Source organism: Parambassis ranga, chromosome 7, assembly GCF_900634625.1.
Source record: "Parambassis ranga chromosome 7, fParRan2.1, whole genome shotgun sequence".
NCBI classification, from domain to species: domain Eukaryota; kingdom Metazoa; phylum Chordata; class Actinopteri; family Ambassidae; genus Parambassis; species Parambassis ranga.
In genome coordinates, this window is record NC_041028.1 from 16,861,088 (window position 1) to 16,877,654 (window position 16,567).

The 16,567-nt window shown below is 45.3% G+C and overlaps 2 protein-coding genes across 2 annotated transcripts; one reads left to right on the top strand and one right to left on the bottom strand.

Annotated features, from left to right (window-relative positions):
* Window positions 1–118: 118 nt before the first annotated feature.
* On the top strand, window positions 119–9,644 carry LOC114438534 (transketolase-like). Its single transcript, XM_028409971.1, has 14 exons — window positions 119–361; window positions 1,642–1,759; window positions 1,925–2,038; window positions 2,616–2,713; window positions 4,321–4,512; window positions 4,638–4,756; window positions 5,290–5,486; window positions 5,620–5,784; window positions 6,137–6,293; window positions 6,866–6,996; window positions 7,077–7,160; window positions 7,246–7,339; window positions 7,427–7,549; window positions 8,942–9,644. Exons 1-14 carry the CDS (start codon window positions 255–257, stop codon window positions 9,127–9,129), a joined length of 1,887 nt encoding a protein of 628 aa, XP_028265772.1. The 5' UTR covers window positions 119–254; the 3' UTR covers window positions 9,130–9,644.
* Window positions 9,645–13,553: 3,909 nt separating this feature from the next.
* Window positions 13,554–16,536, bottom strand: nsun5 (NOP2/Sun RNA methyltransferase 5). The gene is made up of 4 exons (XM_028409982.1): window positions 15,409–16,536; window positions 15,091–15,298; window positions 14,695–14,859; window positions 13,554–14,279 (listed from the first exon to the last, which is right to left on the bottom strand). Exons 1-4 carry the CDS (start codon window positions 16,331–16,333, stop codon window positions 14,087–14,089), a joined length of 1,491 nt encoding a protein of 496 aa, XP_028265783.1. The 5' UTR covers window positions 16,334–16,536; the 3' UTR covers window positions 13,554–14,086.
* Window positions 16,537–16,567: the final 31 nt, after the last annotated feature.

The window sequence follows — 16,567 nt, forward strand, 5'->3', positions numbered from 1 at the left end:
CATATTCATAGGCTTTACGTGCAAACACGCCCCCTCTCCCCCTCTCCCTCCTCCCCCTCCTCCCCGCGCTCTGTCACTGTCCTGCCTCTTTTAACCCGGTAACCGTCCGCTGCGCACTCGTCGCGTTCATTTTTTGGGACAGCAGACCGGGGACTTTTAACTCTTCACTCTGTTTAACGGACTTGTGCGTGTGCGTACGTGATTTTTTTGGTGCATCATCATCATCATCATCATCATCATCCATCAACATCCAGATGGAGGACTACCACAAACCGGACCAGCAGACGGTGCAGGCGCTCAGGAACATCGCCACCCGCCTCCGGATCAACTCCATCAAGGCGACAACTGCAGCGGGCAGCGGGTAAGATCAGGAACGGGGACCGAAAGAGTCCGCCTATAGGTGGGCACGGTTCACTTCCAGGGGCTGATTATAAATCTACATGGATTGTGCTGGTACGGCTGGAGCGCGGTTTATGAGAGTGGGTGCGTAAAAACACAGTATGACTATTTCCTGCTGGACTTACAGCAGGATAGGAAGAAGCAGCCATGTCAGGCTAAGAGTGCAAATATTGCATGGTGCGTATTATAAACCCAGACCTTCTGTGCAGCATTTGTGCGTAATTAACACTTGGAGAGTTTACGCACCGCGCCACCGAGCCTCTCATAATAAATAAAACACGTTATTACGCAGAGTTGTTCGGTGAGAAATTGCTGCAGGTGCACCACTGTTCCGCTCTGTGATCAGTTATGTAACCGAGGAGCACCGGCACGATCCCTGTCCCTGATCCCGTCACAGCGCAGTCAGTGGGAAGGCTGCAGCTCGTGGATGGCGGTGTGGCGTGAGGCGCTGCAGCCGATGAACGGCACGAACGCGCTTCCACCGCCTCCCCCGTGCCTCCCCCCGCTGCGGGCGCCGTCGACACATCAGTAATAATAACTAAGCAAAAAAAAAAACGTCCGGTGTGGAATTTCAAAATAAAACTCACAAATACGCCGCAACAAAATCAAAACATAGCTCCTTTTTCCTTCTTTGTGAGGTCCACACACTTTGTGTGTGTGTGTGGAGGAGTTAAATAGTAAACAACAATATTTATGAGTTTAAGTTGCTGCTGCATGTCATTAAAATAAAACGAACATAAATAAAAATCCTTATATTTTTCACCTTGCATCATTTTTATGTTATTTTATTTTGTTTTTGATTGATCACATCTTTTCCTTCAGGACACTAAGGCAAAATTCAGGAAGCCTGGTGGAGGTATTTTAAGATAAATGTGTTACATTATCACCACTTTAACAACACAGCAAATGATGGTTTTCTATTTTCCTGTGTGTGTGCATGAGGCAGTCCAAATGCATTCACACTTATTGATGTGCGTCTGAGAGAGGCTTACTGAGTATGATGTTGATTCTGATGCTCTGACCCCGACAAAGTCAGGCTGACTAATATGTTGTGTGCCTTACATAACTCTGACTACAGCATGAATTAATGCAGTGGATTAAAAGGGATCAGACTGCTCGTTCGCCTCTTCATCACCTGCCCTTTTTCCTCATCCTGTATATGTCCTGAGCATGCTGGTAGAGAGTAAGAAGACTGAAACGCTCTTTGTGTGTAATACTTCTCTCACAATTGTTGTGTTGCAGTCATCCCACATCATGTTGCAGCGTGGCAGAGATCATGTCTGTGCTGTTCTTTCATTCCATGAAGTACCAGCCTGAAGACCCACGTAACCCCAACAATGACCGATTTGTCCTCTCAAAGGTAACACACACACACAGTGTCCGCATATCACATTTATGCCACAAGATTTGACAATTGATTTGCCACTCAGTTATCAGACAAGTGGACCTGAACATGGTACCATGTTGATAAGCTTCACACCAGTGACACAGACATGTGCATAAGCTTTGATTTGTGCCTCTTCAGGGTCATGCGGCCCCTGTGCTGTACGCCGTGTGGGCAGAGACCGGCTACCTGAAGGAGAACGAGCTCCTAAACCTCCGAAAGGTCGACTCCATCCTGGAAGGACACCCTGTGCCTGTGAGGTGACATTCAGACCTGACAGTTCAGAGTCTGAACGCTCATGTGTTCAAATATATCATCACATATTAAATACATTGGGGGGGGGGGGGTTTATATGATATGACCAAAGAATTATTAGTCACTAGTTTGTAGCTGGTCTGAAAACGACACAGTGAACTTTTACACATTTTCCTCCTGTCCTTGCAAAAATACCAGACATTTTTTAATCTTGGGCCAATAAGTGGATGAGTATAGACTTCATTTTCCTCCTGCACATTGTGTGTGTGTGTGTTTGTGCGGAGACATGAGTAAGGTCACTCCGATAACACACATGCAGGCAGTAACAAAGCTGTGCCTGTGTGTCAGAGACGGTCTGTGCTCAGCTCCTTTCTCCTGCACTGCAGACATCAGTGACACTGTGTCCACATGAAACCATATTGACAGAACTCTGGAAGCCATTAAGTAGCTAAAAACAACCTGTCTGCTGGATTTCAAGCTTTCCTGTTCTGTAAACGTGACCTCTCATGCAAAAAACAAAAACAAAAAAACTATCTGAGGAGTCAGGTGCATGTTTTATATGTGTGTGTGTCAACAGAAGCAGCAGTTTGTGGATGTGGCCACCGGATCTCTGGGTCAGGGGCTGGGAGCTGCCTGCGGAATGGCCTACACTGGAAAATACTTTGACAAGGCCGGGTAAAGTACACAAACTCACACTCACGTATAATGCACAAGATCCTGCAGAGTGTGAAATTATGCATGACATAATGTGCGCTGCGACAAACTGTGCAGACCTATGACATTTTAAACCTGCCTCTATAGATTCCCAGACTGGGTTCTGGGTTTTGCAGAATTTGTAGCACAGTATCTGAAATGGATCGACGTTATTTTGCATTGCAACATGTACTTTAAGTGCACGATTTCATGTGCATGTGCATGCAGGAGCATAATGCCTCTGTCATAACAAGCCTGCACTGTGGCGTTCGGGTACTACTCAGCTGGATGTTAGCTGATTTGAATCGCTCCACATGTGCCTCCTTTGTTCCCAGTGTGATCTAGAACCAACCGCGTGGATTTTAACCTGACAATGGACAGACACAGAGCTGTGCACCCCGCAACGGTTCACAACCATACAAAAGCGTCCGAGTCTGACATTAACTTGACACATTTATTTCTGCGCAAAACAGGACATGTCAAAGGCGGTTTTGTTTATCGCAGACAGTCAAGCAGGCGGTGAGGGAATGCTGTATTTGCAGTCTGAGTTGGCTGCCCTTGACATCTCTCTCTCTCTCTCTCTGCATTCTGTCTGCACTCATTGTTTCTGCTCTAATAATCACACATGCAAAGGCTCCCATATCTCGGCCTCACCCATTTCTCTCTTCTTCACAAAAAAAGCAGAATCCCTGCTGTGCTTGTGTTGCGTCTACAGCAGATAAGTGTGTGTATGTATTCACTGTAGATGTACAGTATGTATGGAGTGTGCTGACTTTTTCTCTGCAACGCATACAGCAGCATGTCAGGTTAATTCATTGCAACATTTCGCTCAGTTAGATGGCTGCGTGGTTTTATAGTAGAACCACAAAAAAACTGCTTGAATAGCAACTACATCAACTTCAGCGGGGACATTCGTGCACATAGCTGAAGCTGGTTCTGGTCATACACTGTAAATTAAGATGGCCGAACGAGGGGCCTGAATGAGTGATTAACACTGACAAATATAAAATAAAAAAATAACTAACTCACTCAATTACATTGTTGACTTTATTAAAAAAAAATTATTTCTTAATATTCTCGAAGACATTCCTGAAAACACTGTTAGAAAATGAGGTCACAAGTGATACAAACTGAACAAAGGTCACACTACAGCTTCCTTCTCCGAGGTCTTATTAAAATAATAATCCATGAATGAACATATTCAACATACATATCACACATTTTAGAAACAGATGTGTAGGCTTTAGGTATCGGTTTAACAGGTTTTCCTCTCTCTCTTCCCTCCATCTCTCCATTCATTCCTCTTTTCTTTTCTTTTCTCTCTCTCTGTGTTTTTTCTTTGTGCTCGGGGTTGGAATGCGTAGTTTAATGCGACGTGTCTCAGCCCATCTTCCAGTTTTAATGAGAATGTGTCTATTTGACTGGAAAGCTGTCAGGAGTCGTTACGCCACAGAGGCAAGTGGCGAGGATGATCAGAGCGTGGCAGGGGTTTAAGGGTGGGGTGGAGGTGTGTCTGACGTGTGAAAATAGAGATGATATAGAAAAGGATCCATACACTCCAGGTTTATTAACCCTCTTTCTGGTTGTAGCTATCGTGTTTTCTGCCTGCTTGGTGATGGAGAGATGTCAGAGGGTTCAGTATGGGAGGCCATGGCCTTTGCCTCTTACTACCAGTTGGATAATCTTGTTGCGATCATGGACATCAACCGGTTGGGTCAGAGCGAACCGGCTCCACTACAGCACCATGTGGAGAAGTACCAGCGGCGCTGTGAGGCCTTCGGGTGAGCAGGGGGGAGTCAGTAGGAGTTAACACAGTGTAGACCCTTTATAACTACAATTCAACCAATTCAACCAACACCGATGTTTATCGTCATCTGTGGCACTAACTCTGATCCTGTTTCCTCAGCTGGCATGCCATCATTGTGGACGGCCATAGCGTGGAGGAGTTGTGTAAGGTGCTGAGTCAGCCCCGCCACCAGCCTCTCGCCATCATCGCCAAGACCATTAAGGGCAAGGGCATCCCAGGTACAAAAACCAGTCTCACATGATGTGAATCCTATCCTTTGATGACTACATGAGCTCTGCAGGACCCACCTTCAGGACCAAGATTGTCCTCCATAATCCCAGCAGCGCTTTAGTGATTAAGGCTGCTGCAGTTCCATAATCCCTCAGAATGTGTAGGATACACGACCAGCAGCAGCCCATTGTACTCATGTTATGACAGGCGGAAGGCAGAGTGCAAGACCACGTGTATGTGTGTATGGGAGTGAGAGGCAGAGGCATACTGTGGTTACAACAGTAAGGTGTGTGTGTACAAGAGCAGTATGCCTATGTTTACATAGGATTGTCAGGAATCATACTGTTGTAATCCTGTGACCTTCAAGTTCTAACCTTTGACCTTCCTAAGTAGCTCATTGTGAGCCATTGAAGTGGAAGTTTGTTATGAGTGTGACAGTTGGCAGTGCTGATGTTTGTGTGTGTTTGCATGTGCGCTTGGGCAGATGAGGAATTTATTAAGTAGTTCGTATGATAACATCAGGTGTGTGTGTGTCTTTCAGTGGCTGAGGATAAAATGGGCTGGCATGGGAAACCCCTACCCAAAGATATGGCTGATAGCGTGATAAAGGAGCTGCAGAGCCACATCATCAGCTGCAACAAGCGCCTCTATCCTTCTCCGCCCCATGAGGACACGTCACCCGTCAGCCTCCGTAACATGCGCATGCCCAGTGCGCCCAGCTACAAACTGGGAGATAAGGTGAGATCATTTCATAATTCAAATAAATGTGGGGAAGGTACATTGTTTATTGACACATAATCTACTTCACATGTTGTATTGATGCAAAGCTGGTTCAAGAGTGGTCTCTTGTATTTTGTCCCCATGTAAACAGATTGCTACAAGGAAGGCTTACGGTGTAGCTCTGGCCAAGCTGGGCCGTTACAATGAGCGCGTGGTGGCTCTGGACGGAGACACCAAGAACTCCACCTTCTCTGAGCTCTTTAAAAATGAGCACCCCAACCGCTACGTGGAGTGCTACATTGCAGAGCAAAACATGGTAAGAAAGCGATGGTGCTGGCCAATCAGAATGGGTTATAGTCACATCGTCTTTGACCTCAGCAATGATGGCCACTGACAAGATTATTTACAGATTAAAGAGTAGTCCTTGGATTTAATGTATTTGTTTGAGTCACCAAAAAAAAACAATAGCAACAATAGCTGCTGATATTGAGCATGATAACAAGCAGGATTCTTCCATATTACCCATTTTATTTTTGTTAGCATGCTAACATTCGTCACTTTACCACTAAGCACAGCCCAAAGCTGACAATTGCTAGCATCAGCATGCTAAAAAAGTTTAAGGTGTCCTATATGCACCTTCAAAATGTAAAAAGTTTATTTCTCTACAGGTGAGCGTAGCCATTGGTTTTTCTGTGCGAGACCGAAATGTGGTGTTCGCCAGCACCTTCGCCACGTTCTTCAGCCGAGCCTACGACCAGCTCCGTATGGCCGCCATCTCCGAGAGCAACATCAACCTCTGTGGTTCCCACTGTGGCGTCTCCATCGGTCAGTTTCTATCTGTCCTCTCTTTTGTATGTCTGAGTCGCTTTATTATCACTTCAGTCAATAACAACTATTTTGCTCACATGATCTTCCACACAGTCTCACTGACCTTTAACCTAAAAATGGAATTAGCTGCACGCCTCTCACTTCACCTTCTCCTAAAATTGAGTCCACTGGATCAAGTTATAATGATATATATATATGCAGAATGCATGTTTTCACTGCAGTGCATTTCTCCTTGGTGATTATTTTTAAATGGACTGAAAGTGAAATGTTTCCCCCATCTTCTCAACCTGTTGTTGTGTTGTTCATATTCCTCTCAGCACTGCTCCTGTCCTCCCCCTCTCACTCTCTGCCTCTGGTCATGGACGCGGTGACCACACCCCACCTCACCCTTCCCTTCTCCTTCCCTATCTCCTTCCTTCTCCTCCGCCTTTGCAGGTACATTGCATGCCCACTTCTTCAGACTGAATGCATGCTAGTCTGCTAGAATTTATTTCCCAGCCTACGGCACACATGTGAATGTCACTTTGCCTGACTTCTTTGTTTGGTGCTGGTGTGGTGATTGTATTCAGGGGAGGACGGCCCCTCTCAGATGGGTCTGGAGGATCTGGCCATGTTCAGAGCTATTCCCACGGCAACGGTCTTCTACCCAAGCGACGGCGTGTCCACTGAGAAAGCTGTGGAGCTCGCCGCCAACACAAAGGTAGCCATAATCACTTATAATAAGTTTTAAAATATATCTTTAAGACCGATCACATGTAACGTCTTAATGATTCGTTTCAGGGTTTGTGTTTCATCCGAACAAGCCGCCCAGAGAATAACATCATCTACAACTGCAACGAGGACTTTCACGTTGGACAGGCTAAGGTTCGTCTTCTCACTGCCATTCACTAATAGTGTGGGATCTAAAGAAAATCTGCATGTTGGATCTGACTAGAGTGTGTGCACTCAGGTTGTGTTTAAAACCAATGACGACCATGTGACTGTGGTTGGAGCTGGGGTGACCCTCCACGAAGCTCTGGCTGCAGCTGAGATGTTAAAGAAAGGTAGGAAATATTGCACTATTAAAGTGTCTACGACACACTCAGCGTCTAAAGATAAAACACAGCTCAGTTCCCTTCCCCTCCTCTCAGAGAGAATCAACATCCGTGTGATTGATCCGTTCACAATCAAACCCCTGGACTCCAAGACCATCATTGACAACGCCAGGGCCACCAGAGGACGCATCATCACAGTGGAGGATCACTACTATGAGGGTGAGGAGTCTGCGTGCACAAAAACCACAAATTACCCGGACAAAATGACAACATGGGGCTTGTTGTTGGTTCAGTAGGAACCCGCTGAAATAAGGCTCCTCCCTGCAGCACCACAAATAGTTAATGTTTTTTTCTTTAATGTGAGAATTTAAGACAAAAATAAAACCAAGACAGGCACATAGTGGCCAAAAATCCCCCAAAATAATTCAAACCAACAGGAAAAAAACAACGTGACTGTGATTTCTGTTTGCAAATGACATCATTCATTTTACAAAACAAATACCAAATCCTCATATTATTACTTGTCAGTGATGTTATGTCTATCAACACACTATGTGAGAAATGACAAGACAAGAAATTACACACAAATAAATGTTTCATATGGTATATGTTCAATAAAATGAGACTTCAGGTAGCTCAGTTTCATCCATAATTCTGCTGCATGATGCCAGCTACCTGCTTTATTAAATAAAGCCAAAGAACCCAGAATAACACAAAAACCCCAACTAAAGCCAAACTCAGAGTAACACACAGACAAACAAGAACAGAGTGGAAGCACCGGGATTAAAAACACTGTGAGAGGTGACGAGACGCAGGTGGAAACGATCAGAGTGGGGCAGGTAATCAGAGTGGAGGGAAAACAAAAGGAAGTAAGAAAAAAAAAGAAAAGACCATCTAAAATCCAATAAACAAAAATAAGGATACAATATCGACCTTATTTGGTCATTTCATTATCACATCCAATGAAAGGGACCTTTAACTAGCAGGCATAGGAAGGATTGTTGCAGCAGCTTGCATGTTTGTGCTGCTTGGATCTCACAGATATTAAAAAAAATCCCTTAAGGCAGCGAATGACATCTGCAGATAGAGAGGCTCTGAGGAGGGGAGGAGGGGAGGAGGAAGGAGGCGCATGCACTGTGAGAGAAGGTTCTGAACATTAAGAAAAGCGTACATTGGATATATAAAAAAAATCAAATATGGAGGGGGGAGGGAGGACGTGGTGGGGGAGGAGCCTGTCAGGGTTCCTTAATTTCAGCTCAGGCCTGTGGGCTCTGACTGACCTACATACAGCAGCAGCACGACAAAAAAACAAGCATCCTAAATGTGCTTTGTCTCTCCTGCTCCTCTTCCATGGTATGTATTTGTTGCTGTTTGTCGGGGCGTCTGACCGTATTCAAAGACAACCTATGAAGCCAAGGGGGGTGTGAGTGTGGTGTGAGAGGAGTGAGAAAGTCAAGGGAAGGTGTTGTCAGAGCTGTCACTAATTATCAGATCTGTGCAGAGCTCAGTTGAGCATAAAGGGATGAAATATGAATACATCTGAATATTAGAAGAAGCATAACTGTGTGTGCCTTTTAAAGATGTAATCAATGGTCCTGCCTCCTTCCACAGGTGGTCTGGGTGAGGCAGTGTGCTCGGCGGTGGTGAACGAGACCGGCTTCACCGTCCACCGCCTGGCAGTCTCCCAGGTGCCCCGGAGCGGTAAGCCCCACGAGCTGCTCCGGATCTTTGGCATCGACCGTGACGCCATCGCTCAGGCGGTCCGTAAGATGCTCAGCAGCGCCGCCAACGCAAAGTAAAAAAAAAAACAAAACAAGGCTGCACTAAGTGACAGCAGCAGGAACAGCATAGTAAATGACTCTGTGGTTAACTGAGATCACCATGGAGTCAACAAACAAACCACCAACACAGACAGAGGGGCAGCACTTCTGGCCCAGTCACGCTCTCCTCCTCCTCATTAAACGATCTACAGTGTTTGTTTTAAAAATATTAAAGATACTGTGATTTTTTTCTCCTAACTCTCATCAATGTGGTCACCCCCCCCACCCCACCTGATTTTTACTCCAGCAGTTTATGAGTTCAATAAAGACACCTCCTCCCCCTCACTCTGACACCTCCTTGTCTCTTTCTACCTCCCCAGACAAAGTACTGCTGTAGTGTTTCAGTAAAAGCAGTGAATGTGTTTCAGAGTCCTTTTTATCATTTCTGTGGAATCCCTCTCACTTCTTGGGTTCAGCATTTTTAAACGTCTGCACCCAGTGTGACTTTGTAAATCCACCTGTCTCCAGAACCAGCAGGGTGGGGCGGATGGTGTTGTTGGGTCTGATGGAGCACTCACTGGTTTTAATTGTTTTGACTTGGATGGGACTGCTTCACACCAATAAAGGGATACTTTCTTCACAACACTGGTATCTGAGGTCTTTTTTTGCGAGTTGTTGCATAAAATGACTGCATTCAATCTGTAACTGTTCTGTTTGACTTGGTTTTTAGTAGAATGAAGGTCTTAAGCTATCAGGCACCCCTCCTGTGGAACCAGCCCCTGGTCTGGGTTCGGGTGGCAGATACTAGTTCTACCTTTAAGATGTGGCCTAAAACCTAAAGGCTTTCTTTATGTTGCATCATAACAACCTGCAACCTGCCATGTTTGTTTTCTATAAAATATAATGAATGCTGGATGTTAATTCTTCTCCTCTTTCTCTCACTCCCCTCTGTCCTATCCACCTCATCCTCTCCACTTTAAACTATGTAGGCAGCCCACAGGTTGTCAAACATGAAGCTATACAGGCTAAGGCTAGAGGATTAGCAGCACTTCTTCATTAAATTACTTACATACAGTTGTGTTCTAAAGTTAGTACCCCCTCTATATGTGTGAAAACAATAAAATCACCTGTTTGTTGTGGGTCATAGTATGAGGCAAATACAACATCTGATAAAGATAAAAGTGTCTTCTTCACAACATTGATTCAGTTCATTGAGGTTCTTGGTCATTCACTTATGCACAGACCTCTTAAGGTCTAAGCACACACTTTCAATTGGGTTGAAGTCAATCAACTCCACTTTGGTCTCATGTGTCCATAGGACAAGTGTTGTTCTTTGTTCAGATGCAGTCTAGTGAACCTCAGTCCTGCTTCCATGTGTTTTTTAGACAGAAGAGTCTTTCTCCTGGTAACCCTTCAAACAAACTGTACTGGTTCAGCCTTCTTCTAGTTGTGCTGTCACATCAACACTGAGCATGCTCAGTGAGGTCTGTAGGCTCTGACATGTTTTTTTACTTATATTTTTCATATCAAATAGTTCAGATTGATGTGCAGCAGCAGCAGTTGCTTCTCTAACACCATTGTTTATGTCTTTCTCTCTTGTCATTGTGTTAACACACACCTAAATATTCCAGAGCAGCAAACTGTCAAAACGTCTGTTTTTATAGAGGTCTGTGCACCTGCTGATGATCAATTCATCAAGGACTGATCATCAGCAGCACCTGCTGCAGCTCAACTCAACAAAACCTATGGAAGCAGTGAGAGGGGACGCAGTATGAGCATGTTCTTTTCAGCTTCATTTTAATAAATAAATACTTAGCACAGGAACATAAGAGTTACATGTTGTTGTTTGATTTGCTTTATACTAAGACCCACTATGATCAAATTTTGGGTTCTAACCTTTCAACATGACACGGCATGTTTAAATCTATATTTTTATCTTGTGGTAACTGTGAATGTTGTTGGTGTTTACCTGTAGCACTGACTGCTGCCCTGATCAGTGCACTGAACTCCAGCTGGTGAGGAGGACCTCAGAAGATTGGATGTGATATTTAAGTCAACCTTTGACCCAGACTCCTATAGCTCAGCGGGCGTCTGTCTGCTCTTTGAGGTGGATACGGTGTGTCAGCTGTGGGTGTGGTGGAGGAGGAGAGTAAAAAGGATGGACAGATCACGTGCGTGAATGTACAGTATGTGCGCTCTCACACTCTGTAGGTGCTGTGGATGCACACAGTGGGGGGGTCGTTTCTGTCTCACCCCCATCTAAGCATCTGTTTGCATATCTGTCAAGCTGTTGTATAGATTCTTCCCCACTAATGCACACAGACAGCCCAACACACACACTAATGCTACATATGAACACATGTGAAGTGTCTCTGTCAAACAAAATTGCTGCAACGTGAGGACACACACACACACACACACACTGCGCTCACAAATAAAATACATTACAACATGCTCAAAATGCACACACAGGGTTACATTACATACAGCCCTACATACATAAACACACACAAATATGCCCACCTATCAAACACACACACACACACATGATCTGGACTGTCACAACCCCTCATATACATCATAAAGTATTACACAATGGTCTGTGTGTGTGTGTGTACTGTATTACTGTACTTTATGCATGTCTGGCTGCAGGGCTGTAGGGCCTGAGCTCCTCATTTTCTTCCACTTCACTAACCCCCAGACACCCCCCCCCCCCCCAACACATACACACATGTCTGTTTCCCAGACACAAAGGAATATCAATGTACAGTACACTGTCTCATTGTACAACTCCAACCCAGTAAAACCTGCGACTAGCATCTAGATAATTAGTATTTATAAAATCCACTTACACTCACTCATGTGTCTACCTCCAAGGTTCAACGACAACTGGTCTACAGTTGGTCTGGATCTAGTTAAAGGTATGGTTTTGCAATTGAAATATGTAACTGGCATTCGACCCTCTGGCCTCATGTGGATGTGCTATGGTGGATGTATTTACTCCTCACTAATCTGTCACATTGAGTCAGTCAGTCCCGCCCTACCCCTTAGCTCCTATGAGCGCCATGCGGCCCCTGGAGGGTCTGTCGGTGAATTTCGATGGCGACGAGATCATCTGCCGAGAGCTTCAGGTCAGGCCTGCAGCTACGCAGACTGTCACTCATGTGCTGCCCCGCCCCTGCTACGCCTAGATGATAACCTACAATGACCCCCATCCACCACAGGGCAGTCTAGCACGTAGCGCCATGCCACACTGGCCGCTGAACAGGCATATATCATGGCAATGGTTGCCAAGGTGACAAGGAGGCAAGGTCCAAGTATGTGTTGGTATACTCTTGGTATAGAAATCTGGCCTGAAGTTAGGCCCTGCCCTCAAAGCAGACCACCAGCTGAGATAGGAAACAGGGATGCAGAGGAAGGGTGTAGGAAAAGGGATGGACAAAAAAGGGGTTAGGAGGAGGATGCTGAGATGGAGGGAGGGTGATGTAAAAAGGGAGAAAGGGGAACACAAAGAAGAGAGGCTGTCATCATGCCAACTGACTCCATCTTAGAAACCACCATTTTGTAGTCCAGATGTCTTCATTATCTTCTTCATTGTGTCAAAGCATTGGGCGTATATCCGACTAAGAGAGTACATGCCAGCAACATTGTATTAAATTACCTGGTGAAGTCATATGGCAGACTGCTCAACCATCATGTCCACTCAGTGTTTTACTAGTAGTAACATGTAACACGTGTATCTAGCCCTTGGGTAGCCTACAGTCTCTGCTGCCCCTGATGTGGACTGAGCACTTCAGGGAATGGATGGATGTTTTTAAATTGTTTTAAAACATCATTTTCAAAGTGTTTTCAGAATGATTTCTGTATTGTTGTTCACCAAACATAAATGCTATGCTGTGACCTATGGACATTCAAAAAGTAGTGAGGTATTGCAGAATCTGTACAAGGACCCACACTGCTCTCTAGTGGGTAAAACTAGTCACCTTATTGATTGTTATGACTGCTCAAAAAATAAAGGGAACACTTAAAGAACACAATGTGACTCCAAGTCAGTCACTCTTCTGTAAAATCAGCCTGTCCAGTTAGGATCAACACTGATTGTGAATCAGTTTCAGCTGCTGTTGTGCAAATGGAACAGTCAACAGGTGGAAATGAGAGGCAGTTATCAAGACAAGCCCTATAAAGGAGAGGTTCTGCAGGTGCTGACCACAGACCATTTCTCTGCTCTCATCCTTTCTTTCCACCAGCACCACGTTGCACCACAGACTGTCCAGGAGCTGACTGATGCTTTAATCCAGGTCTGGGAGGAGATCCCTTGAGTATGGTTCCAAATCCAGACCTCCATGGGTTAATAATTTTGATTTACATTGATCATTTTTATGTTATTTTGTTCTCGACGTATTTCACTATGTAACGAATAAAGATTTTCAACTGGACTATTTCATTCATTGAGATCTAGGAGGTGTTATTTTAGTGTTCCCTTTATTTATTTATTTTTTGAGCAGTGTATTAGTATATATGAAACAACACTTTTTAACCACAAAACTCCCAATTTATAGAAAGGATGACAACATTATGAAAGGGTTAAGCATCAGTGACAAAACCCAGAAATGACAATGTGACTCAAAGTCAGTGAGAGAAGAACTGTAAACTGTATTAAACCTTACAGGGTGCTCTGAGCATGGTCAGCTTGCTCCTTTGTAAAATGGGCTGTAAAGATGAAAATATTATGAAAAATAATTTTCCATTTACGATCTACACTAGGATTAAAGCCATCCGAGTTTTCACAGACCCTCAAATACAATTTATATTCTTATAATGAGTTTCTCCTCTGGCTTCATTCACCACTCCATCTTTTGACAGCTTGGCTGATTATTACTGCCCCCTGCTGGACACATCTGAGGAAAGAAAATCAAAACAAGGACTTCCAGACCTCACACATTTGATTCAAAATCAACATTTTCTCCAGAAAATGCTGCAGCAATGTAATTATATTTCACTCTGCTGCTTCTGCCTTCTTCTTCTTCTTCTTCCTATTCCTCTTCCTCTTCTTCTTACTGGCTGTACTGTCAGTCTGTCCAGCTGTAGGTGTCAGTTTGTCCTCCACCTCTGAAACCTCAGACTCGTCTTCTGAAGCTGTGTGTCTCTTCTCACCAGCAGGAGGACTGTGTAATGTTGTCTCTGGGCCACTTTGAGAGAAAACAACAAGAGTCAACATCACAGAGAGACGGTTTTATATTAATGAATTACACAGCAGCAGGTTTCAGTCATCAGATGGGATAATTGATAGATGACATTATGCACAGTTCCAAATTAAAATCCCTACTAGAGGATATTGAAAAAGTCTTATTGGATGTGGCGAAACATAAATAGACCCTTTGAACCCTATCACAGGTTGGAATGTAAACAAATCACCACAGAGAATCAGTTTGCACCAACAAGAATTTGTTTAAAAAAAAAATCTACATTTCTCAGCACCACTAGGGAGCTTCAAGTGGCTCACTGGCTCGCATCATGTGACCAAAATTCAGTCTGGCTGATCTGCTGATGTCTGTGTTTAAAGAGAAGAACTACAGATAAGTCACATAATAACCATGTACTGACCTCATCTGAACAACTGCTTCCTGCTTGGAATCCCCGCCTCCACTGTGCTTCTCCAGCAGAGCCACGAAGAAGCCGTGTGTGCGGGTCTTTGTCGTACTGGCACGTAAACACTGCGAGAGCGGCTCCAGGCCTCGTTCAGGCCACTGAGCCAGCAGAGGAACCAGCCTGAAGCAGAAAACACACAATCTTACCACAACATCTGTTTGGCTTAGACTGAAGTGTAACAGTAGGGGTTAAGGGGAACGACATGCAGACATGCAGACCAGGTTCTAACACAGACTGTCTGTCCGCAACACTGGTTTTCATTTAACGCTGTAAATATCTGCAGCTTACAAAGAGCTACAAGAAGCACATGCTCACGTTTACTTCTATTTAGAGCTAGTGGCTTGTTGCTACCTGAAGTTGGGGTTCTGCTGCAGACAGGCTGTTATGACCTCCTCGTTTTCCTGCCTGTGGATGGAGCAGGTGGAGTAGACCAGCCGCTTCAGGCGGGGGAACCTGAGGCCATGATTAAGGCACCGTAGCTGGAAAGAGGCCAGGGAAGCCAGACGAGCCTGTTCCTTCTCCGGGTCTGCAGATGTGGTGTCCCGCAGGCACAGCATACCTGGACACATATATTGCATTTCAGTTATTTTTCATTTGTTGGCACATTTGTGTTCTGTTTCCTGGTTTATCAATACTCTAGTTCTGCAAATCAACTAAAGGTGCATCTACCTGATCCACTGCAGGAGGGATCCAGCAGGACATATTCAACATCCTTATAATCCTGGCTCTCTGGATCCACCTTGAGGAAGTCCTGATTGGCCAGCTGCTGACAGGTGACCCCTGCTCGGAGCAGGAGAGTCGACATTGTGGACAATCGCTTGGCATCCAAGTCAAAGGCGAACAGTCTGCCCTTGTTCTTCATGAGAGCTGCCAGGTGGCTGGTTTTGTTTCCAGGAGCAGCGCAGGCATCGATGACAGTGCTGCCAGGTGGAGGGTTGAGAAGAAAAGCAGGGAGGCAGCTGGCTTTGTCCTGCAGGATGATGTGGCCGGCCGTGTACAGGAAGTGGTCATGGAAGTCGGTTTTAGGTGAAAAGACCAGCAGCTCTGGTAGATGCAGGTCCCTCACAAAGTCTTTCTTCTTCAAGGCTAAATCATCCAGCCGGACGGCTTCTCCCAGGTAGGAGAAACCGTCCCTCTTTAAGTAGTCCACAGCGTCCTCCACGGTGGTTTTCAGAGTGTTCACGCGCACATACCTTGGCACCTGGTCCCCGGCGTGCTGCTGAACCCTGGCCGGAAGCAGGTCTTCATTCCTGCTGACTCTCTGCTTCACCTTCATGCGAGCCAACACCGCCTGCATCCTGGAGCGATGCTTCATCATGATGGCCTTCCAGGAGCCGCCGCACTTCAGCCCCTGTCCCATCAGCAGGTCGTACACCAGCACTTTGGCCAGGTGCATCTTCAGCTTGGTCTGCTTCAGTAGCTTCGTGGACTCGATGATCTCCTGCAGGATGGATGAAAACTTCTGGGTCTCACAAACCAGAGCGAACAGCTGCTTGATGTTTCCAAATTTACTGTCGTAAACCAAAGTCTTCAGAGCGCCCTGTTTCCGCTCTGCTTTCTCCAGTATCTCAGCGGCTTTCACGTACAGAGACATGGCGAAAACTTTTAGCTAGCTAGCGTACCAGGCTAACTTGTTATTTTTTAAAACCTGTTTTACGTTTGTCAGCAGATCTGATATATTCCTTGACGTGACAGCGCTTCTTCCTCACTCACACACAAACGTAAGACCACAAACACGTTCGTTTTCTCATCCACGCTTCATGATCGCTTCTCCGCCGTCCGCATGCAAGAGGACCGGTCGTGACTCCGGAAGTACAACTTGACGCTA